The sequence below is a fragment of the Eleutherodactylus coqui genome, chromosome 4 (assembly GCF_035609145.1).
Source record: "Eleutherodactylus coqui strain aEleCoq1 chromosome 4, aEleCoq1.hap1, whole genome shotgun sequence".
In the NCBI taxonomy this organism is placed as follows: Eukaryota; Metazoa; Chordata; class Amphibia; order Anura; family Eleutherodactylidae; genus Eleutherodactylus; species Eleutherodactylus coqui.
In genome coordinates this window covers 172,506,785-172,530,275 of record NC_089840.1, presented here as the reverse complement: position 1 = coordinate 172,530,275, position 23,491 = coordinate 172,506,785, and the positions used below count along the sequence as shown (strand labels likewise).

At 42.3% G+C, this 23,491-nt stretch overlaps 1 protein-coding gene across 7 annotated transcripts in view; it reads right to left on the bottom strand.

The window, feature by feature from the left end:
• LOC136625842 (dual specificity phosphatase 29-like) overlaps window positions 1–23,491 on the bottom strand; it is a 68,682-nt gene that overhangs the window by 16,136 nt on the left and 29,055 nt on the right. Inside the window, exon 1 of one of the 7 annotated variants that reach the window (XM_066600381.1) lies at window positions 15,056–15,155. The exons of 5 other annotated variants lie outside the window; for them this stretch is intronic. In XM_066600381.1, the coding sequence (XP_066456478.1) occupies window positions 15,056–15,082 (27 nt within the window). In that variant the 5' untranslated portion in view covers window positions 15,083–15,155. Of the gene's footprint in view, window positions 1–14,933; window positions 15,035–15,055; window positions 15,156–23,491 lie in introns of those variants that run through there. One more of the 7 variants, XM_066600386.1, reaches the window with a different exon arrangement.

The window sequence follows — 23,491 nt, the reverse complement described above, 5'->3', positions numbered from 1 at the left end:
ACAGATTGTCCCGTGTAAAAGCACCCTTGGCCATATTTCAAACATGCAATCAAATATCACAGTCAGCAAACCTCTAGCCAGTCCTGGTATTTGGTTTGTTTTATCTCAAGCACACCTGATACAACTAATGAAGTTCTTATGAGGGCATCTATTCGGGCCAGGAGCAAAATACCATATTTTGGTCTCCACTTTAAGTCCGTAATACAGAAGTGCAGGTCTCCTGACCTGAACTCCGAGCAGAATACAGTCCTATGATGCTTGGAATTTGGATCAGGAGGCTCAGTCAGGTTGGACATACTTCTGTATCACAGATGGAAAATGGCTACCAAAATATGGTAGTATACTCCCCTCCCCAGGAGGTTAAATAATTCTGAGAGTGGAGTAGTCATTAACTCCTTCCCAACATGCACCATTCGTATAAGGCACATATTGAGCATCTGTGTGGAGACTGGGCAGTGTTCATGCCAATGACGACTGCTAATCCTTTAAATGCTGCTGTCAATTTTGCTCCAGTCAGCATTCGAGGATCCCAAAGGGCTTTCCTTACAATGAGATTGCGAGGTGCTGGTTGGTTGTCATGGGAGATTGGGGCCTTCTGAAGGCCCCCATGGCTACCATGAATGATTGCCTATATAGATGTGCCTGTGGCCTGTCTTGATAGATTGCTGGTCAGTATACAGTAATTTATAATGCAAAACTATGCTATTGCATTATACCGTATGAGTGATCTAACAATTGCAAGTTCAAGTACTGTGTGGGGACTAAAGAAAAACATAAAAATGAGTTAAAAGTTTATTTTAATTATTAGAAAAAATATATATTAAAAGTTTAAAAAGTCATTTTCCCACTTGTCTCAAGAAAAAAAGTGATATCACATTATTAATCCTGCACTGTGAACGCTGTCAGAAAAAAAAATACACAATGCCAGAATTGCACTTTCTTGGTCCCCCCATATGCAAGAAAAAACTAGAATAAAAAGCAATCAAAAAGTTGTATGTATAACAGTAAGGGGGAAAAGAGAATTGTTATTTGTATAGCGCCAACTTATTCCACAGCACTTTCAGGTACTTTAATTCATTTATTACCCCCCAGCAAGCTGGGTACTCATTTTACCGACCTCGGAAGGATTAAAGGCTGAGTCAACCTTGAGCTGGCTAGCTAAACGATGCGGGGATTGAATTCGCAACCTTCAGGTCGTGAGCGAGAGCTTAAACTGCATACTGCTACCTTAACGCACTGCGCCACACAGGGGAGGTATTTTTTATACTCATCTGCTCCTGTAATCCAGTGTGATATGTGGCACGACAATCCAACTCTTTTTAGTGTCCAATGTGTGTGCTCTCCATCTACTTGTACGGGAGATGCGGGGACGGGACTCAAGTGTAAGATTTTCATACCGCATGCTAATCTCAGATGAGGACACCGCTGGATTGTGGGAGTATTAAAAATCCATCCCCCAGCTCCCTGTCACGTTCCTTAACAGCACCATAACTTAGTTCATTTTAAGCATCGCCCTTGCTAACAATTGGCCTAGTCCTTCAAATGTTACACAGCAGTAGACATAGAGTGCCAACAGTCCTGTGTTCTATTACCATTTTTTATTTCCTACACGTATTTTTTATTTTCTGTTACTATTTTTATTATCATTAACCATAATAAATAATCCCAAAAGAATCCCTCAGGGTACTGGAGCTTCCATGCCCACCCATATCACATCTTGTATCCAAGCTAGAGGTGGTACAACAGGGTACTAGAGCCTACATGCCAGCACAAATCACATCTTGTATCCAATCTAGAGGTGATACAACAGAGTACTAAAGCCTTCATGCCTGTCCGTATCACATTTTGTAGCCAAGCTAGAGGCGGCCCAACAGGATACTAGAACCACCATGCTCGCCCATATCACATCTTGTATCCAAGCTAGAGGTAGTACAACAGGGTCCTAGAGTCTCCATGCCCTCCTGTATCACTTCTTGTATCCAAGCTAGAGGCAGTACAACAGGGTCCTATAGCCTGCATGCCCTGCCGTATCACATATGGTATCTAAGCTAGAGGCGGTACAACAGGTTACTAGAGCCTCCATGGCCGACTGTATCACATCTCATATTCGAGCTAAACACGGTACAACAGGGTACTAGAACCTCCATGCCTTCCTGTATCACATCTCGTATCAAAGCTAGAGCCGGTACAACAGGGTGCTAGAGCCTCCATGCCCGCCTGTATCACATCTGGTATCTACGCTAGAGGCCGTACAATAGGGTATTGGAGCCTCCAAAAAAGTTACAAAGAAATATCACAGTAAACCTTTAGGCCTCCTTCCCACGAAAGGATTTCCGCCGCGTAATACGCGGTGAAAATCCGCCGCGCTGCCCGCAGCTATTAGGTTCTATTGAACCTAATAGCTCAATGCTCATGGTGCGGAATTCCATCGCGGAATTCCGCACCGTGAAATCTCCCATCCTCACCCGCGGCATGCTCTATTTGCCGCGGGTGTACGCGCGGCCGGCTTCCATTGCAGTCAATGGAAGCCGTCCACTCACGCTATCTTCCGCTGTAGCACAGCGGAAGATAGCGTGAAATCGCCTCTCCACCCACCGCCACCGCATCATATGACGCGGCCGGCGCGTCATATGACACGGCGGCCGCATCATGTGACGCTTGTGGCATGTCTTGTGACGTGGCCGGTGTGTCACATGACGCTGCGGCACGTCACACTGAAGCATCATGCGGGACCCAGAACACCGGATCCGCTGGTAAATATGGGGTCTCTGGGGGGGCGCCGTGACGGGCTTCGCCATGGAATATTCCGTGGCGGAGCCCGTCACGCCCGTGTGTAGCCAGCCTTAGCTTTATTTTGTGGGTCAGTACAATTACGGCAATACCAAATTCATATAGTTTTTCTGTTGTGCTACTTTAAATTACATCTTTTAAAGAACGAAAAATTTCTTTCTGTTGCCATCTTCTGACTCCTATAACTTTTTTATTTTTATATTGATGGGGCTGTGTGAAAGCTTGTGTTTTTGTTGGATTAGTTGTAGTTTCTATTATTACATACAACTTTGATTGCTTTTAATTACATTTATTATAGGAGACAGGGTGACCAAAATAGCGTAGTTCGGGCATGGTGTATTTTTTGGGATAGCGCTCACCATGCAGGACACAGTAAATAATGCATTTTTTCGTAATCATGTTTATTTATTTTATACAATGTAAATGACAGAACAAGAAAATAATGCACAAACAGCCACACAAGGTTGAAGGGTCTCCATCAAGTCAAAGCAGTGTTACATAGAATCATGATAGCAGAGTACAAATCCATTTGTGCAAGATAATCAAATATGGAGAAAATAGAAATACTAAGTATGCTGCCATGCAAAACTAGGGAAGATGATGGTAGCTGTCAACTAGTCATAGATATCACGAAATGGGAAAGGTCTCCAATCACAATAGGGATAGGAATATGAGCAGAAGAAATCAATAAAGGAAAAGCTGGGTAACAAGAAGGAAAGGGGAAAAAAGGAAAAGGGGGGAGGGAAAGGAGTAAGGAAAGGAAGGGGGGGGGGGGGGGTGCAAACAGTCAACACGGTCCTCCAGAGACTCTATATTAGCAAGAACATGAACTAGCAAAACCGTGTACCTGTTCAAATATTAAATATATATGAGGAAACTCAGGGTAGTCTTTAAAAGAGATTCAATCTTGCTAGGTCCAATAGTATTCATCCCCTTCAGGCTCATTTGTAGTAACTAGTTCTTCCATTCTACAATGGAAGTCCAACTCTGCAAACCATTCCCCAAGTGAAGTGGCCTTATCAGAGGACCCTGTCTAGGTATATTGGCCCTTATAGCAGTGAGAAAATGAGTCAGAAGCCCTTTCTTGACTGAGCAGAAAGAACCATAGACATTAGGACAATCTGCAGAGTTACGAGAAGTGTCTTGCTGGTGATATGTGAATAAACAGAAAATATTTTTTTTCTATAGAGAGTGTATCCATGGTCAGAACCACCATATGTGGAGCCTATGGCAACACCAGCATTCCTCGGAGACCAGAGGGTACATTTTGAGTAGATCAGATGGGTAAGACATAAGCAGTTTATGGGTATAAGTAAAGGCTTTTTGACCACTACTGTGTGCCACTTTCCTGTAGTCATTCCAATGGTGTAGGTGATAGGGTGAGTATGAGAGGGGGCAGAAGCACAAAAGAAAAGACAGCAGCTGGTGATAATGATAATTTTAATAGATCTTTCTTATATGAATGCAGTAATACCAATAATGTTTTTTTGTTTTGTTTTCTTATATTAAAAATGGGAATGTTTTTTTTAAACTTAATATTTTTATTTTTTGTAATAGTTAAGTAAAACTTTAACTTGTTTTTTACTTTTTTTAGTCCCATAGAGGCCACTGCATTAGCTTAATAGGCAGGAATGCAAATACATGAGGGCCCTGGGGGCCTTCTTAAGGCCCCAGGCAGCCATGATACCCGAACCAACAGGTAACTTCTTCATCCGTTAACACCAGTCCCACATTAGCTCCACCTCATATTGCCTCTGTCATCAGCAGCCTCATATATACAGTCCTATAATGTTTATATGTATGCACATAGGTGATTTGTGGAATGCACATATATTAACCTATTTATATAACATAATTTGCAGACACATATGTTTTTTTGCCCCACCTGTCATTCACTACTTAGAACCAACTCCTTTACTATCACCAAATTGTTTTTTTCCCCATTTTACACAGATATTGAGTCCATTACAATTTGTGCTGTTGATTCCAACTACATAGCATCACTGGCTTCAATGGAAACTCCAATACTCAGCCAATAAACATGTATGTGAACATATGTGCATACGTGCATATATGCATGAATATGTATGTGGGAGTCGTGTATATGTATATTTATATATTGCATATACCCAATTTAAGTACTCTTTATATTGCCCTTTTTAGGTGGTTCAGCATATCAGCTAATAGGCGCAACTAAGAACCCAAACAGTAGCTTATTAGTGAGTCAATTTGTCTGTGGTGTTGCACTCCTGAAGTCCATATACCCTCTGTTCCATTTAGATAGGAAATTAAGTATACTACTACTACGTGTGCTTAAAATAATACATAATAGACACCTTTTTGATAGTTTTTAGACACTGTAGTTTAGCAGCATTGTTCATGTACCGACTTGTATCACCCTGGTTGGCTAATATTTTATTTTATATATGAGTTTTTTTAGTGACACCTCCAACATGATTTTATTTTTCATGTATATATTTTTTACATTGGATAGTCTATTTATATCTATATTTATTATGAAATACCGAATTAGCATTTTTAATCTCTTTTATCGCCTATAATAGGTTTATGTTAATGATATATGAATTTTAACTCCCATATAACCTGGACTTTTGTATATGCCCCTCCACCTTAATTATTGTGACTATAGAGTTTTTGTCTGTTTTTAAACAGTCAATTGATCAATTTATATTATTTACATTTATGTAACACATTTATTGTTTATTCCTAGTGTTTTTTGCTCCCCCTCTCACATTTTATGCTTTTATTTATATGTTTATAATATTTGAATTTGATTTTTTTTTCCATTTTTTTTTGTTTCTTGTTTGTTTTGAATTATTTTTCTGTTTTGCTCTACTATTTTTGTTGCATTGTCCACCACAATGTATTATCCCAGCTTAAGGCCACCTGCAGACAAGCGGGTCGGATCCGGCGGCGAGAATTCTCGCCCCGGGACCCGACCCGATCGCCTGCAGAGACGAGCGCATACTCACCCGCGCCCGGCGGCCCTGGCTCTTTCATGTGCCGGCTGCTGGGCAGCCGGCGCATGCGCAGACCGGAGCCGGCGGCTGCGTGAGTGACATTTCTGTGCGAGGCTCTGCGAGCCCCGCACAAAAATAGGACATGCCGCGGTTTGTTTGCCGCGCGAGATTTCGCGCGGCCTAACCGCGGCCGTCTGCATAGGAGTGCGTATTGTAATGCACTCCTATGCAGGCTTTGAGCGGCGGAAATCCCGTGGGAAATCCCACCGCAGGATTTCCGCCCGTGTGCAGGCGGCCTAACTGAAGAACAGGCTGTGTTTCAAAACGTGTTTTTCTGCTGGTTCCAAACTTTTGGCCAATAAAAATACTATTTATGCTTTTACTGCTATTTCTTTTCAGAGAGTTGCACCTTGTGCCAGATTTTTAGCAATTTCCCATACGTTTCATGACCTGATATATACAGGTTTAGGCCTTAGTCACACGGGCATTTTTTCCCCTCGATTTGCGGATCGCATGACGGATGCGCATCCGCAAATCGCGTGACCGGGGCCGAAGAATCGCCCGAAAAAACTGCTCCTAGCCGCGTTTCAATAGAAACGGGCCGGAGCAGTGCAGCGCTGTCCAGCGCATTGAATTCAATGGAGCCGGCAATACAGCCGGCTCCATTGAAAGCAATGCGCTGCGGGCGATCTCAAGATTAATTTTCGGGAAGGGCTTAAATATATAAGCCCTTCCCTGAAATTCATCCAGAAATGTGTAAAAATAAAAAAAAAATATATACTCACCTGGTCCCGGCAGAGGGAGTTCAGCTGCGGCCGGCGGCAGTTCCCCTGAACTGCTCTCTGTAGTATTCAGCAGCCGGGGATTTAAAATCCCCGCCTGCTGAATGAACTGCCTCTGATTGGTCACAGCCTGACCAATCAGAGGCAGCTCTCACTCACACCCATTCATGAATGGGTGTGAGTGAGAGCTGCCTCTGATTGGTCCCTGCGCTGTTTTTACACATTTCTGGATGAATTGCAGGGAAGGGCTTATAGTTTTAAGCCCTTCCTGAAAATTCATCCCGCGCTCGCCGGCAGCCCATTGCAATACAGCCGGCTCCATTGAATTCAATGGGCAAACATCATTCTTCTCTGCCACAGCTGTTACAGCTGTGGCAGAGGAGAATGATTTGTCTACTATATGTTCTCAATGGGGTCGGCGCTGCTGTCGCCGGCCCCATTGAGCGCATATAGAGAAGAGAACAGGAATCGCAGATCGCAGATAGGTGCGATCTGTGATTTCTGTTCTACAATTTATCGGACGATCGCATAAAAAGCGCTCATGTGTCCGATACCATTGCAAAGCAATGGTTTTATAAAATCGCTGGACGCATGCGAATGCGCAAATCGCGTGAAAAAACGCCCGTCTGACTGAGCCTTTAGGGTGAGTTCACACGAGCGTGTTTTTGTGTGTACTTAGGTGCGTACATACGTGCGCACCTAGGTACGAGCAAAAACATGCTTGAACACAGCTGCGTGCTTGTTGTCAATGGAGCCGCGGATGCTGCTGGCGGCTCCATTGAAAACAATGTTCTGACAGCACCCCTGCATTCTTTTTCAGGGAAGGGCTTTACATATAAGCCCTTCCATTAAAAAAAAAACATTTTAGTGTAGAAAAAAAAATATGCAGGCATTCTCTTCAATGGAGCCCCTGCTGCTGGCGGCTGCTCTATTGGAGAGAATGGTCTGCCGGCACCACTGAACTGTTTTTCAGGGAAGAGCTTTACATATAAGCTCTTCCCTGAAAAAGAAAAATTTTAGTGTAAAAAAAATAAAAATATATATATATACTTACCTGTACGCCGCTGCTGTGTCCCTCGCAAGGATGAAGAACACATCTGACACATGCGGCAGATGTTTCCTTCATTCCTGCTAGTTGAAAGAATTCCCTGCTGCTACATCAGCCACATCTGTGACAGATGCAGCAGAGGAATTCTTCATTTCTCTACCGCAGCTGTCACACATGTCAGCTGCGGTAGAGGATTCAACTGCCGACAATTGATTTCAGGGAAGGGCTTTAAATATATTTAAATCCCCGGCTGCTGATAGATAAATAAATAAAAGTGGTTTGAAAAACAAAGAAAAATAGACACTCACCTCCCTTCAGCTGCCTGGGCACAGCCGCGTCTTGTCCTGCTGTCCCCTGCACTAAAATTTCTTATCTTCAGGGAGGAGCTTATATGTAAAGCCCTTCCCTGAAAAAGAATGCAGGGGTGCCGTCAGACCATTGTTTTTTAATGGAACCACCTGCAGCAGCCGCGGCTCCATTGAAAACAATGCATGCATTCCCTATGGTGCACGCATGTCCTATATTTGCAGGCACGCACCTGCAAAGTACGGACATGTGCAAACACCATAGGGAATAGATTGTTGCAAATAGAAGCGTGTTTTTTTGCGTGCATATGTATGCACAAAAACACGCTCGTGTGAACCCACCCTTAGACTGGCTGGCAGCACCTTCCCACATGCAATTTCATCACAAATAAATCAGGAACATCTGTCCCTGGCCAAACAAGAAACACCACAACGGGGTTGGTTCACCTCTCTCTTTTGTTCAGCATGACCCCCAAAGCACCTTGCAGTGTTATTGTATATGTTTCTGAGACAGAGAGAGCCCTCTCCCTCTGGTGGACCATTTAAAGGAGTTGTCTGGATGTGGGACGATTTTTTAACAATAGCTGCCAATGTGTTAAAATAATAAACGCAGCAGTACCCACCCGTCTTCACCCCTGGCGACCCAACACTGCAACTCTTGCAGTCCTTTCGGTCTTTGTTTTTTAATAACTGACACCCAACGGCTGCAACCAATCAGAGGCTGCAACAGTCGTATGGTGTTCTCCTGGCGGCATGGCTCCCACTCCCTATCCCATGGACTGAGCTTTTTACAGTACATTTATAGTAGAGCTTATATTTTTATGTATTTGCATTTATAATTTTGTCTCCCTAATACAACCCCAACTCCAAAAAAGTTGGGACGCTGTGTAAAATGTAAATTAATGTAAAGAAAAAAAGAATGCAATGATTTCAAAATTTTATATAATGATATTTTATTCACAATAGAACACCGAACAGATCAGAAGGGGAAATGGAGACATGTTTCCATAAAAAAAAACCTAATTTAGAAATTGATGGCAGCAACACATCTCAAAAACGTTGGTGCAGGGCCATGTCTACTATTGTGTAGAATCCCCTCTTCTGAGAAGTGAAGAGACCAATTGCTTTGTTTTGGCAGAGAAATTTAGTCCTATTCTTTTCTGATTTTGGATAATAACTGCTCAACAGTTCTGGGTCTTCTTTGCCAGATTTTTTGTTTCATAATGCACAATTTTTTTTCTATTGGTGAAATGTCTGGATTGCAGGCGGCCAGTTGAGCACCCAAACTTTTCTTCTGTGAAGCCATGCTGTTGTGATGGATGCAGTATGTTGTTTAGCATCGTCTTGCTGAAATATGCGAGGCCTATACTTAAAGGGGTTGTCTCGTGAAATCAAGTGGGGTTATACACTTCTGTATGGCCATATTAATGCACTTTGTAATATACATCGTGCATTAAATATGAGCCATACAGAAGTTATTCACTTACCTGCTCCGTTGCTGGCGTCCTCGTCTCCATGGTTCCGTCTAAATTCGCTGGCGGCTTGCTTTTTTAGACGCGCAGACGAGCTGTATCTTCTCGGGAGCGTGCTGGAGCGGCCATTCTGCTACCATCCTCTGTTAGAGGAAGGTGCAGAAACTGGAGCCGCCCAGCCGAGAAGCCCAGCCCAGCAGCCCAGCTGAGAAGCCCAGCCGAGTCGCCCAGCCCAGCCCAGCCCAACCCAGCCACCCAGGTAAGTGATGGGTGACGGACTGACGGGGGTGACGCATGACTGACTGCCGCTGTGGCCCCGGAGCCTACCGCTGGGGAGCCGGGGCCTACCGCTGGGGAGCCGGGGCTAGCGTGGGGAAGCCGGGGCTAGCGCGGGGAAGCCGGGGCTAGCGCGGGGAAGCCGGGGCTAGTGCGGGGAAGCCGGGGGCTAGCGCCGGTTACCTGCTGCCTGGCGGTGGGTGACTGGTCGGCCGCGTTCAATCCCGGGGTCCGGTCGGCGGCTGCGGGGCGTCTGGTTGTCAGGGAGACACAGCTGGTAGCGTCTCGGGAGCGCGCACGTCCGGCTACAGCAAGCGAAGGGAAAAGAGCCGGCGGCCATCTTGGGAAAACTTTTTATAAGTTGCTGAAACGCTGGAACTGTAAGTAGAAACCAGCTAGAAAAGTCATTTACAGGGGGGCTTACTAATGTATGCTTAATTAGGGGGACTGGGCAAAAAAAAAAATTTCACTGCTTCCTCGAGACAACCCCTTTAAAGAGACGTTGTCTGGCTGAAGCATATATTATTCTAAAACGTCTATATACTGCTCAGCATTGATAGTGTATCTCAAGATGTGTAAGCTGCCCATGCCATAGGCTCTAAAGCACCCCATACCATCAGAGAGGCAGGACCGTTCACTGATAATAAATTGGATGGTCCCTCTCCTCTTGAGTCTGCAGGACACGACATCCATGGTGTTCAAAAAGAATTTCAAATTTTGATTCATCTGATCACAGAACAGTTTTCTGTTTTTCTCAGTCCATTTAAAATGAGCTTTGGCCCAGAGAAGAGGCCAGTGTTTCTAGTTTGTGTTAATAGAAGGTTTCTTCTTTACATGAAACAGCGTTACTTTCCATTTGTGGATTGCACCGTGAACTGTGTTCACAGACAATGATTTCTGGAAGTATTCCTGAGTCCATGCAGTGATTTACATTATAGAATCATGCATGTTAAAAAAATGATGTGATGCCTGAGGGCCAGTAGATCTCCAGCATCCAATATAGACCATCGGCCTTGTCCTTTGTGCACATGAATTTCTCCAGATTCTCAGAATCTTTTGATGAAATTCTGTACTGTAGATGATCGGATATTCAAAGTCTTCACAGTCCTACATTGAACATTTTTCTAAAATGGTTTCACAAGTTTTAGAGGCTGTTTTTCAGATTGGTGAACCTCTGACCATCTTTGCTTCTGCCTCTCTAACATGCTCTTTTTATACACAGTCATGTAATTTAGCAGAAAATTTACCCTCCAGCTGTTTTTCATTAGCACCACTTTCTTTTCCAGCCTTTTATTAACTCTTTCCCAATTTTTGTGAGATATGTTACTCCCATAAAATTTTTTAAATAAGAAAAAATGTCTCCTTTTCCCCTTATGATATGTGATATAAGGTCTATTGTGAATAAAATATGGTTACATGACATTAGATTTCCAAATCATTGCATTCGCTTTTTCTTAACATTAATTTACATTACATAGTATCCCAACTTTTTTGGAATTGGTGTTGTATTAAAATACCACTGATGTTTATGAACATAGTTAGATGAGGTACAGAAGTGACTGTAACCCCAGAACTCTGGGGCCTGAGGGGCCCAAAGAAGGCTCCAGTATTATAAATGGCAATGGCACATGGTTGATGATAGGGGGTTTCCTATTACAGTTTTTAGTTGAGATACGTGATCTTGAAAAATACCTCCTAGTGGAAACCCAGCAAACTGTGAGTGGTCCTCCTGGGCTAACATGTTATTGTGTATTATTGTTATATGGCAATACAAGAGTTTCTTGTCATTTACATCTCAGAGGACTAGGCCTGAGGTCAGGAATAAGGCTAAAAAATGTGCTTTATGTGCAAAAGAATTGGAGGACAGTTACAAAAAACAGTTATGTGCAGAGTGCACCGCTAAAATAGTTAAAGAATACCAGTCTACCCTCCTAAATGATATTAGGAGTATGGTTAAGGAGGAAGTGCAAGCCTCTATTGCCAACTTATCTCCTGCTCATCAACCAGGTCTTTCTAAACCCACTAAGAGACCTCGGGTCTTGGAGATAACTAGCTCCAATTCTGATGACTCTGTTCATGAATTCTCAGATGAGGAACTAGTAGATAATGTCCTTTAATCATAGACGAGAGGAAGAAATATTACTTTGCAACAAGCGATATAGAAGAGCTCGTCAAAGCATTCAGCGATACAATGAAGGTGGGTGAGATGTAACAGCCCAGGTCCATTCAAGATGGAATTTTCCGGAACCCAAGATATAGATGCAAAATCGTGTTTTCTGTAAATGACAAACTAAGGCAATTGCTAATGAATAAATGGGGTGAGGCAAAGTAAAGACTATCAATTTCATGTGAGTTTAAGGCTAGACTCCTGTTCTTGACTCCTGAGGATGTCAAAGTTTGGGAAAAAATCCCAGAAATTGACATGCAAGGAGCAAAAGTGGTGAAAAAGACTTCCCTACCCTTTCAGGACTCAACTCAACTAAAAGATATTATGGAGAAGAAAATAAATGCTCTACTAAGGAAATCCTGGGAGACAATTTCCTACACCCTGGAAGGAAATGTTGCAGCAACCTTGGTTGCATGCCTGATGTATATCTGGCTTACCCAGCTGGATAACCATCTGAGGCAGAAAACTCCTTGAGAGGACATAATAGAATACCTCCCAGTACTTAAGATAGCTTGGGCTTTCTAGCAGATGCTTCCGCTGAGACTGTTGGCTTTGGAGCCAAAAAAATGCTGTATTAGGCAACTGAGCAAGACAAGCATTATGGCTAAACTCTTGGTCCAGAGATGCTATCTTTAAAAACAAGGGGACTATATGTTCAGTCCAGAACTGGACAAGATTCTAGAGAAAGCAGCAGACAGAAAAGATCTTTCCAGAAGTTAAACAAATTAAACACAATCAGCGAAAAAAGGTAATTCGGGAAGATGGTGCTATCCTAAAAGCAGAAAGGGTAGGAATTTCATCCTCAATCCAAAGCCAGAGTCCAGGCAATGGCTTGGGGGCCAGTGAGGAAATAGGAAACTAGAACCCCCTGTCAAAATCCCCAGGATATAACTTAGAATTTTCAGTGCTTCCTCCCAGAAGGTTCCAGATAACACCCTCTCAAATCCCGCCCCCCCCTTTAAAAAAAAACAAAAAAACAAAAACATTAAAGGATGGTATTAGAGATTTATCAACCATGCAGTTTTTCCAGTGCCAAAAGATGAACGGGGGTTAGGCTATTACTCTGCATTATTTGTAGTCAGTAAAGCAATGGGTCATTCAGAACCATCATAAATTTCAAAGCGCTCAACAAATATATCATCTACTGTACATTTAAGATGAAGACAATTAGATTCACAATCCCATTAATAAATAAAAAATGATGTCCTGTGTACCATTGGTCTTAAAGTTGCATGCTATCACATCCCCAAGACCAAAATATCAGAAATATCTTAAATTTGCGGTTAATTGGGGTTAGGAGGTCTCCCACTTTCAATGTGTTTGTTTACCCTTTGTAATTTCCACCGCTCCCAGGGTACCAAGGTGATAGTGGAAATTATGGGTTATCTCAAAGAGATGGGGATAACGGTAATCCCTAACCTTGATTATTTCTTGGTCATGGCTAACACTCTGGAGATCATGGATAGACACTTAAATCGAACAATATGCATTTTGTCACTGAGAGAAGCTATGAGGATCTTGGGGCAGAACACATCATGTTTCAGAATGGTCCCCAGGGCTAGTTCCATTCCCGACCGTTACAGAATTTTATTTTGTCAATATGGGATAGAGATCCATCCTCCATAAAAAGGAAAATCAGGCTATCCCATTAAGTGAACAGATGTCCTCTTCTAAGAGGAGGGGTTGCAGTGGCCCCTTTTCTACTTTGTGTCAGTAACTACAGATACAAGCTGGTCAGGCTGGGGAGTGCAAGTAGCAGACAGTTATTTTAGGGTTTCTGGGGATCTAATGTTAGTTCCCAATCCTCATATTTCACAGAATTAAAAGCAATATGGGAAGTACTCTCTTAGGCAAAGGAGTTACTTAGGGGTAGATGTGTCAAAATCTTCTTTGATAACATAACTGCAGTGTCGTTTATTTGCAACCAGGGGGACCCCAGATATCCACATCTACAAAACCACATGGGAGGAATCTTTCTTGGGCAGAAACAAAACTGTTAACCCTCTGAGCTGTCCATCTGAAAGGATCCCAGAATATAATAGTGGACTACTTGAGCCAACAGAAATTGGACCTGGAGAGTGGACACTAAACCACAAGGTCTTTAGCTGCAATGGGGACAAACTCAAATAGACCTGCTTGCGACAAAAGACAATAGCAAATGCCAAAGATTTTTTTTTGTTAAATCCTAGAGCCAACCCAACAGGTCTCCATACCCTCTCACAAGAGTAGGACATGAACCTAACCTATGCCTTATACCGACTGCCTCTTATTCTCCAAGTCTTGCAGAATATACAGGAGGGTAGTGCAACAGTAATATTGATTACACCAGCATAGACAAAGAGACCTTGGTTCCCTCTATTAAAATCGCTCTGAATCCGAGACCCTATACCACTACCTCTGAGACAGGACCTTTTAACTCAGGGTCCAATCTAGCACCAGGGATCCAAGATATTAAAACTGATGGCCTGTATGCTGAAAAGAAAGACTCCTAAATCAGGGTCCCTCTAAAAGGAAATAACCACACTCTTTGAGAGCCATAAATCCATAGCTTCCACCATATACACTAGAGTGTAGAAGAAATTTTGTTCCTGGTGTGGCTCAGATCAGCCTAATGATCCTAACCTGCTTAGGGTGCTAGATTTTCTCCAAGCAGGTCTAGACAAAGGGTTGAGTTCGAAAACCCTTAAAGTACAGGTTTCCACTCTTAGCGCCTTTTTTGCCTAGCAGAAAATGGATGGATCAGGAGATCTGGCTTCAGCCCTTTATTAGGAAAGAAGTTCCTTCCTGAGACCTCAACTTTGTTCTAAATAGTCTCTATAGTCCTCCCTTTGAACCCATAGAGACATTATCCATAAAAAAATCTCTCCCTGAAAGTTATATTCTTGGTAGCAATTGCATCTGCTAGAAGGATTAGCGAGATCCCTTTCCTGCAAGAAGCCCCATCTCTCAATGTTAGATTATAAAATAATTCTCAAACCCGATCCTTCCTTTCTTCCCAAGGTTGTTTCTACGTTCCACAGGGAACAGAAAATAATTCTACCCTAATTTTGCCACAACCCTAAAACTGAAAAGAATACTTCCATAAATTAGATGTAAGACGAGCAGTGCTTACCTACTTACTGGCCATAAAAGCTCCTGGGAAGGATAACAATAGAGGAAAGGTGGCCTCAAAGGACTCCATCTTTAGATGAATTAGAATAACAATCCTAGAGGCTTACAAGACTCAGAACATACCCCCTTCCAGACGGCTTTAGAGCTCATTCTACGAGGACTGTCATCTTCTTGGTCTGAACGTCCAGCAGCTTCAGTGGAACAAGCAAGGCAGCTGCCTGGTCTAACATTCATACCTTCTTGAAATATTACCGACTAGACACAACATTCCAATACAGATCTAAATTTTGGACAAGAAGTTCTTCAGGTTGTAGTCCCCCCTAAAGAGAGTAATCTGCTACTGCTTCATCTGTGCTTTCATGACTGGACAACGTGTAATGTAAGAATTATGTCTTACCGTTAATTTGATTTCCACAAGTCCATCATGACAGCGCCTTTACTTATGCAACCTTATGATATTATTGTTGTTGTAATAATAGTGATTCATGTGATGTACCGTGATCTAGACTTTTTCTGTTAATAAATGATGAAATCTAGATCCATTGTATTTATTTGAAGTCATTGGAGGTGGGTGGGGGAGGGGCTTTTTAACTCTGTCTTCCTGGCAGAGGGCAACCTTCATGTGTGCTGTCATGATGGATATGGGGACGGGGGAAACAAAAAACAAAACTGCACAGAATGCCATCTAACCTAAGGCCGGCAACAATTACACACTTTACATTGGCTGTTTTTTTTCCTTCCATGTGCAGTTTACAGTACATTGAGTATTAAAACTCAAACAGTTGCTTAGTGCTATAACTAGTCATGCCTGTACGTTACTAGATATTCCCCACATCCGTACTCATTCTGCTGATCACTAAGGATTCAGTGTCAGATCAAGTGACCAAAAAGCGTTGGACAGGACCTTGGAGTGTAATTTCAGTCTTTACTTTAGTCAAATCTAAGTATTCCCCTCTGCTCAGCTGTGTGAACCCTATCATCATTCATGGCAGTACAGTTCTCTGATAAATGGCTCTTAGCTTCCATGTTTTCTATATGTTTGATAGCAGTTTAGTCTGAACCCCATTTGCATAGTATAAAACTCAATATATACTGAAATGCTGTTAATAGCTCCTTTGTAATTGTTTGCAGCCATTACATGTTATAATTTGCTCACCCTCTTACTAAGGTTCGCTTAAGGCAGTGTTTCTGAACTCCAGTCCTCAGGGACCCCCAACAGGTCAAATTTTCAGGATATCCTATAGTAAGAGCACCTGTGGCAATGTCTGAGGCACTGGCAATAATTGCATCACTTGCGCAATACTGAGGAAATCCTGAAAACATTACCTGTTTGGGGTCCCTGAGGACTGGAGTTCAGAAACACTGCTTAAGGCATACAGTTGCCCATTGACTCTCATCTTAAACAAATAGATATGCTTTTTGCGGAGTCTGCTGTAGTAGTGCAGCTTACTACTATTCTCAGTACAGTGTGAATAAAGGAATACTGAACCATACTGTCTGAATGTATTTCAAAAGATCACTCTCATTCAAGAGAACGGATACATTTGGTATATGCGCATGGCACACTCCCATTCTCTCCTACCCATGGCCAAGCTCTGCTCTTTCCCTGGCTGGGGACAGGAGGTGGTAGCGTTGAAGTAGGTTTTTAAAAAAACTCTTTTTGGCCCCTTAGGGGACTTGAACTAGCGATCATTTGATCACTTATACAATTATATTTTTGCAGGCATTCTATTAAGTCCTGTCACAGCAGTACTTAATAGGCAAAAATACATGGCAGCCATGGGAGCCTTCATGATCAAAAATAGACAGCACCCTGAGATATTGTTGTGAGGAGCCATTCTGGAAACAGAGCCCCCTCCATCAGTCAGGCCATTTAAATGCCACTGCCACTACTGACAGTGACATCTAAATGGTTACCAGTTGGGATTAGTATCAAAGACAGCTAGCACCTGATGAATATAGTACCCACTCCATAAAAACATTTCAACCCTCTAACATACATATAAGTCGAATGTCACTAAGAGGTTAAAGATGAAAGACATTTACCGCATATTCACAAGATATACGATAATAGTCTTATATATGAAAGGGGGTGGGTCTGTTTGCATGTATCCCATACACTAAAGTGGAGAGAGTTTATGACACACATGGAAATCTCTTCATTCCAAAGTAGATTAGGGGAACTTTCATTTTAAACAAAAGTTGGTGGTCCTAGAGCTTGTCCTTCCATCTGTCATCATTGCATCCTGTGGATTTGCCATAAAAATACTTGCATTCCCTATAAAAATATTTATGGTGCACCTTTTGTTAGAACTGTGCATTATACCATTAGTTTGTTCTTCCTCCTGGAATTGTATGAATACACCGACAGGTGGGTATTACCACTGCAAAACTATGTAGTGACATTTTAGGAGCAAGGAAGTGGCTGTCACTCCCACAGAGTTACATTTCATTTCCAAATCCAACATTTATTATGAACTGGCAGCCGAAGATAAAGAGCTGCTTAAATCAGTTTCATGAAGGCAGCTGTCATTTTCCTTGTTGGCAGAGTAATGAATGTCTGAGCTTCAGACTGGTATTACAGAAGAATGATCTGAAAATCACTGAGTGACAAGATCAGCCACCTCCTTACTCAAGGATTCATAGCTAGAAGGATTCAGTTCTGCAGACTCTGTGCAATACAAAATGCCTAATTATAGGAGGTAAATGAATAACTGTAGCAAGTTAACATATTCAGGACTTCTGTAGATGGGATAAACACTCACTCCATCTTAAAACAACCCCAATTATGGTAAACCAAAGACTCTGAAAAAAATGCAGAAAACACTTTATTTTGGGTGCAGCTTTATTTGAATCACAGTACTAAAACAATCACAGGAGCAGGTGAAGTGACAGACTATTGGGGTTCATGAATACTGTGAGATCCCCAACTATCTGACATACAGAACCCAGCCAGATAGTAATAACGGGACATTCTAGCAGAGTCAGTACACGTTAAGGGCATCAGTGACGCTACTGAAGATCCTCAGTCCTGTGCGTAAGCACCTTGCCAGCCCCTACAACATCCATCCAGCTGGCCACTTCCAAAGCTCAGCCTATTCACCATCATGAGTGTGAAACTTGTCTATTAGTTAAAATTAGTATACTATAACTTGCCTGTAACTTTAAAACAAAACCCTGTACCCCAGCTGGGCTCTTCCTAAAATAACAAATGAGGGTATACTCTCTTCTCATAGAGCCCCAGAACGCAGCTAACAGCTGACACTGGCATCAACAGTGACTTCCAGGTAGATGGGTTAGGCGAAAGCATGTGACCACTGCAGCCAATCAGAGGCCGCAGCATCACCGTCCACACTCCTGGTATCAGCGCTCATATCCTGGCCGCAATGATGCCAGAAGCTTGGGGATGTGCCACTGCAGCCTCTGATTGGTTGCAGCGGTCACATGCTTCCAACCAGCCCAGATATCTGGAAGTCATCGCCGATGCCAGTGCTGGCTGTCAGCTGCATCCCGGGGCCCCAGGACAGATGAGTATGCCCTAGTTTGTTATTTTAGGCAGGGCCCAGTTGGGGCAGTTTTGTTTTAATGACTAAACTCCTTTAACTGCCACCAAATCAACTAACCCTAGTCCTCAGAGACACAATAGCCTTCAATTGTTTTTATGCCTGCGTACAAACACCTGATGTAGCTCATGATATGTAGATATAAATATAAACTCTAAGAGTTGTTGAGGCAGATTAACAGATTCACAAATATCAAGATGAAATAACTCCAATGCGTTTCAAACTATACTGGCTTCTTTACTTATGGCACTAGCTATGCAAAGGACGAATAAAATAATATATCCCAACTTTACTAAACCGTGGCTGAAAATACAGGAACTAGCTGTAGCTGGAATTCTTGGGAAACTGCTTAGTAGGCCCTTATAACACTGGTCAACACATTTTTACAAAAGTTATGTTACTGAAATAAAATTAGTCAATTCTTATCAATTTTTATGTGCTCAACACGAATATGACAGTCAAAATGCAAAATTGGTTTATTTTTTTTTGTAATCTGCAATAATTGTTTACATCACAAAATGCATGGCAATAGTAATAGGCCTACGGTTAATACCTGTAAAAAATCAAGTCATAGACAGTCCGGCTGGATAAATTTACATGGTAAAACACAGAAAATGAACTATACAAGAGCCAATGAAAAAGTTTCATGGTCATTCGTGTTTAGTACAGCAAGATACTGCAGATTAGGACCTTTTTAAATCAGTAACAATTTCATTGTTGACCAGTGCAATGGGTAACTGTAATGTGGGATATAACATAGTGTGTAAAGATTGAAAAAGACATGTCTCTATCCCGTTCAACCTGTTGATTCACAGGAAGGCAAAAAATCCCAATGAGGTAGAAACCAATTTTCCTCATTTTAGGGAAAAAAATTACCTTCTAACTAGAAATCTGGCAATCAGATTAATCCTTGAATCACTGACCCTTCTGAAGTAATCAGTAATCAGTGACTATTCCTGTTATGAAGCGAGATCAGCCTCTCCCCCTCCTTCTCAGTTGGTGGCCTCAGGTGTCGCCACCAACTGAGAAGGAGGGGGAGAGGGTGCCAAATATGACCTGATAAACTGTTAAAAAGTAGCAAGTTTAGTGGCCCAGAACATATATTCCTGGCCCCTCCATAAGTGTCATGCATGTAATGTCTTATGTAGATGCACTGTGTAGAATTTGTCTAGTCATTTGTCATGTGTTTTGCGCAGCTGCAGCGAGTAAAAAGTTAATGTCTGCCTGAAGCTGGGATATGCCTATGAAAGTATCTATTTCATGTCACGTAGTATGCTTGAGTTTATATGTATGAGTGACTGGGGTTGGTAGATGAAGTTGGAGATTCAGAAAAGGAGGACAAACAGTCAGCAGTGAGGAGTGCGTCCATTAGAGTCCAAGAGTCCATTATCTTCCTGAATGAGAGTGACAGCCACATGGGGGTACCGTCAACCCTCATGTGGTGAAGAGAATGGAAGAAGAGGAGTGATTTCTTGAGAGGTTCTATGCCAGGGAACATTGAAGAGTGAAGTGAAAGAGAGAGAGAGAGTAACCTAAGACCCGGATCATCATGCAGAGGTACTGTGTCCAGGGAATATCTGTGAAGAGTCGACCCCTTCCCTTTTTCCAGGAGCTGTCCTGGACAGATAACTAGGACTGTCAGGTTTGTGTCATCCTGAATAATCCCCCTTCCAGGAGTGGTTCTGTACAAATCCTAAGGATTGTAGGACCATCATCATCCTGAGTTCCTCACGGATCTTCTTCCTCTGTGTTGCCTGCATCGGTGTATCAGTGTATCTTTGTAAAGTGTTCCAGCTATTACAGTAAAGTTCTCCAAGGCCCTGACCGTTCCCAGTGACTGAGGTACTAAAAAGTTAACAGTGTGTGGACTCAGTCTGTGGAAAAGGAATAGTGGCATCACCCATGACAGACCCTGTTAAATGTTTATTGGCCATCCCTATCCTAGGGGTGTCCAGAAGAGACCCAGTGGTACTTAGGCCAAGGTCACATGTAGCCCTCCGAGAAGGAGACTGGTGAGTGCCGCCGTGACCCGTGACAGCTTTACCCTCCCAGCTCCTCCACGTGGGCCTCGTGTCCTGAGTGGACCCTCCGGGTCACCACAGCAAGTCCTGAACTGGCTGATTGTTCCACTTGTAAATGTAGAAGTAAAGTTACATGAAGGGAGGAGGAGGGGGATTTGCACCAGGCATTTTTTTTTAAGGTCCTGACTCCTGCACTGGTCTACTGCTGCATCTTCCTGGCGCTGAGACTCTCCTTCTGAGTAGTCATCCCCTTTTCTGCTGCAAAACAGCAATGGGGGACACAGACATGCACAAGTGAAGTGGTGGTATAGATGCATCAATACCAGTTAGCCTGCACACTGAGCCAATCAGGAGGAACATTGGAAAGAAGGTGAAGGAACTAAGAGCACAGGTGGTCTTCTCATCCATCCTCCCAGTGGATGGCCATGGAATAAGAAGATGGAACAGGATTCTAGAGGTCAAAAACTGGCTACGTCGATGGTGCCATCAGCAAAGACTTGGATTCCTAAGCCATGGAGTGAATTACCTATATGATGGACTGCTTGCTAGAGACGGGTTGCACCTTACAAAAACAGATAAGCATATATTTGGTGGGCGCCTTGCCCACTCATTAGGAGAGCTTTAAACTAGAACAATATGGGAAGCGAAATGAAAGGTCAGGTAAAAATATACAGCTAATTAATACATTTGAGAAACTCACTATTAGAAGTGGAAAGAAAGAACAAAGACAAAAAATTCAGAAGACAAGTAGAGGAGCAAGAGACACCGATCACAAACTAAAATGTTTTTACACAAATGCACAGAGCATGGGAAACAAACAAGGAGAATTGGAGCTCCTAACACAGGAAGAGAAATATGATGTCATAGGCATCACGGAAACGTGGTGGAATGATGCACATGATTGGAATACAAGGCTTGAAGGATACAACTTATTTACAAGAAACAGGCCAAAAAAAAGGGGAGGAGGAATTGCGTTGTATGTTAGGAAAACATTAATCTCCACAGAGATTCAAGCTTCAGAGCATGGGAGTTCTGTAGAAACTGTTTGGGTAAGAATACAAAAAGAGAACAACAGAAAGGACACCATTGTAGGCATTTACTATACTCCGCATGAACTCTTTCTACATTAGATGGCAGAGCTCTCAAAAAAGCATGACATAGTGATCATGGGAGATTTTAACTACCCAGACATTTGTTGGGAATCTCTCTCAGGTAAAAGTAATGGATCCAACAAATTCTTATCTGCTCTTGCTGATAAATTTATTTTCCAAAAGGTCAAGGAGAAAAAAAAGGGGATCTGCTATCTTGGACCGAATTCTTACCAACATGGAGGAAATGGTTGAGGAAGTAAGGGTGGCTGGACCTGCTATCCTTGAATTTTGGATAAAAAGGGGAGGAAGACCTGAGAAAAGTCAAACCTCAAGGCTGGATTTCAGAAAGGCAGATTTTAATAGACTCAGAAAGAGGGTAGAAAGAATCCAATGTCTGGCTGTTCTTAAGGACAGAAATGTCCAAGAAGATTGTGAAATATTGTGAAATGAGATTCTCAAAGCACAATCGTTAACAATCCCTAAAAGAAGGAAAAATGGGAAGCATTTAAAGAGACCAGGATGGATTAACACAGAACTTGCACGCATGTTAAAAACGAAAACAAATATGTTTATCAAATGGAAAGAGGGGGGAATATCTAAAGAGGAATATAATTCGGTCTGTAGAAACTGTAAGGCAAGTGTCAGAAAAGCTAAAGCTAATATGAATTGAGGCTTGCAACAGAGGCCAAAAGCAATAAAAAAAGGATTTGTGGGTATGTCAAAAGCAAAAGAAAAGTCAAAGATGCTATTGGATGCTTACAAGATGAAAATAGTGAATTGGTTAAGAATGACGTTGAGAAGGCCGGACTTTTAAATTCCTATTTTGTATCTATTTTCTCTCAGAAAGTAGATGGAACATCAACTGATCTTCCCTGTGCTATTGGGGGAATAAAAGAATGCAGACTATCTGTAAGCAAAGAGATGGTGAGGGAACACTTAACTAACTTAAATGAATTCAAGTCTCAAGGTACAGATGAATTACATCCTAGGATACTAAAGAAAGCAGTGGAGGTAATTGCTTAACCAATCACCATAATCTTTGAAAATTCCAAGAGAACAGGAGAAGTACCAAAAGATTGGAAAAGGGCAAATGTTGTCCCTATCTTCAAAAAAGGAAGAATGTGGATCCAGGAAACTACAGGCCTGTGAGCCTGACTTCTTTACCGGGAAAGATCTTTGATCAAATTATTAAACAGCATGTATGCAAGTACTTAGATGAAAATTGAGTAATTAACCAGAACTAGCATGGGTTTATAACAAACAAATCATGCCAGATAAATCTAATTTCCTTCTATGACAGTATCACCGACTCGGTTGATCAGGGAAATGCGGTGGATATAGTTTTTATTGACCTTAGTAAAGCATTGGACAAAGTATCTCATACTATACTTATTGAAAAAATGACCAAATATGGGATTGACAAGGGAACTGTTAGGTGGATTCACAGCTGGCTGAGTGATCATACTCAAAGAGTGGTCATAAATGGCTGCACATCCAAGTGGAAGAATGTATCAAGTGGGGTACCACAAGGGTCTGTCCTGAGCCCAGTGTTGTTCAACTTTTTTATAAATGATCTGGAGGAGGAAATTGATGGGAAACTAATCAAATTTGCAGACGACACAAAGCTAGGAGGGATAGATAACACTAGGGGAGAGAAAAAGACTATTCCAAAATATCTTGAAATGCCTGCATAGTGGGCAGTGACTAATAGAATGGTATTTAACAAGGAGAAATGCAAAGTCCTAAATCTGGGCAAGAAAAATGAATAAAGCACATACAGAATGGAAAGAATTGAGCTAAGCAGCAGCACACATGAAAAAGACCTGGGTATACTAATAGATCATGTACTTGTCCCTGATGCTGTGTTTATGTTATGAGCTTAAT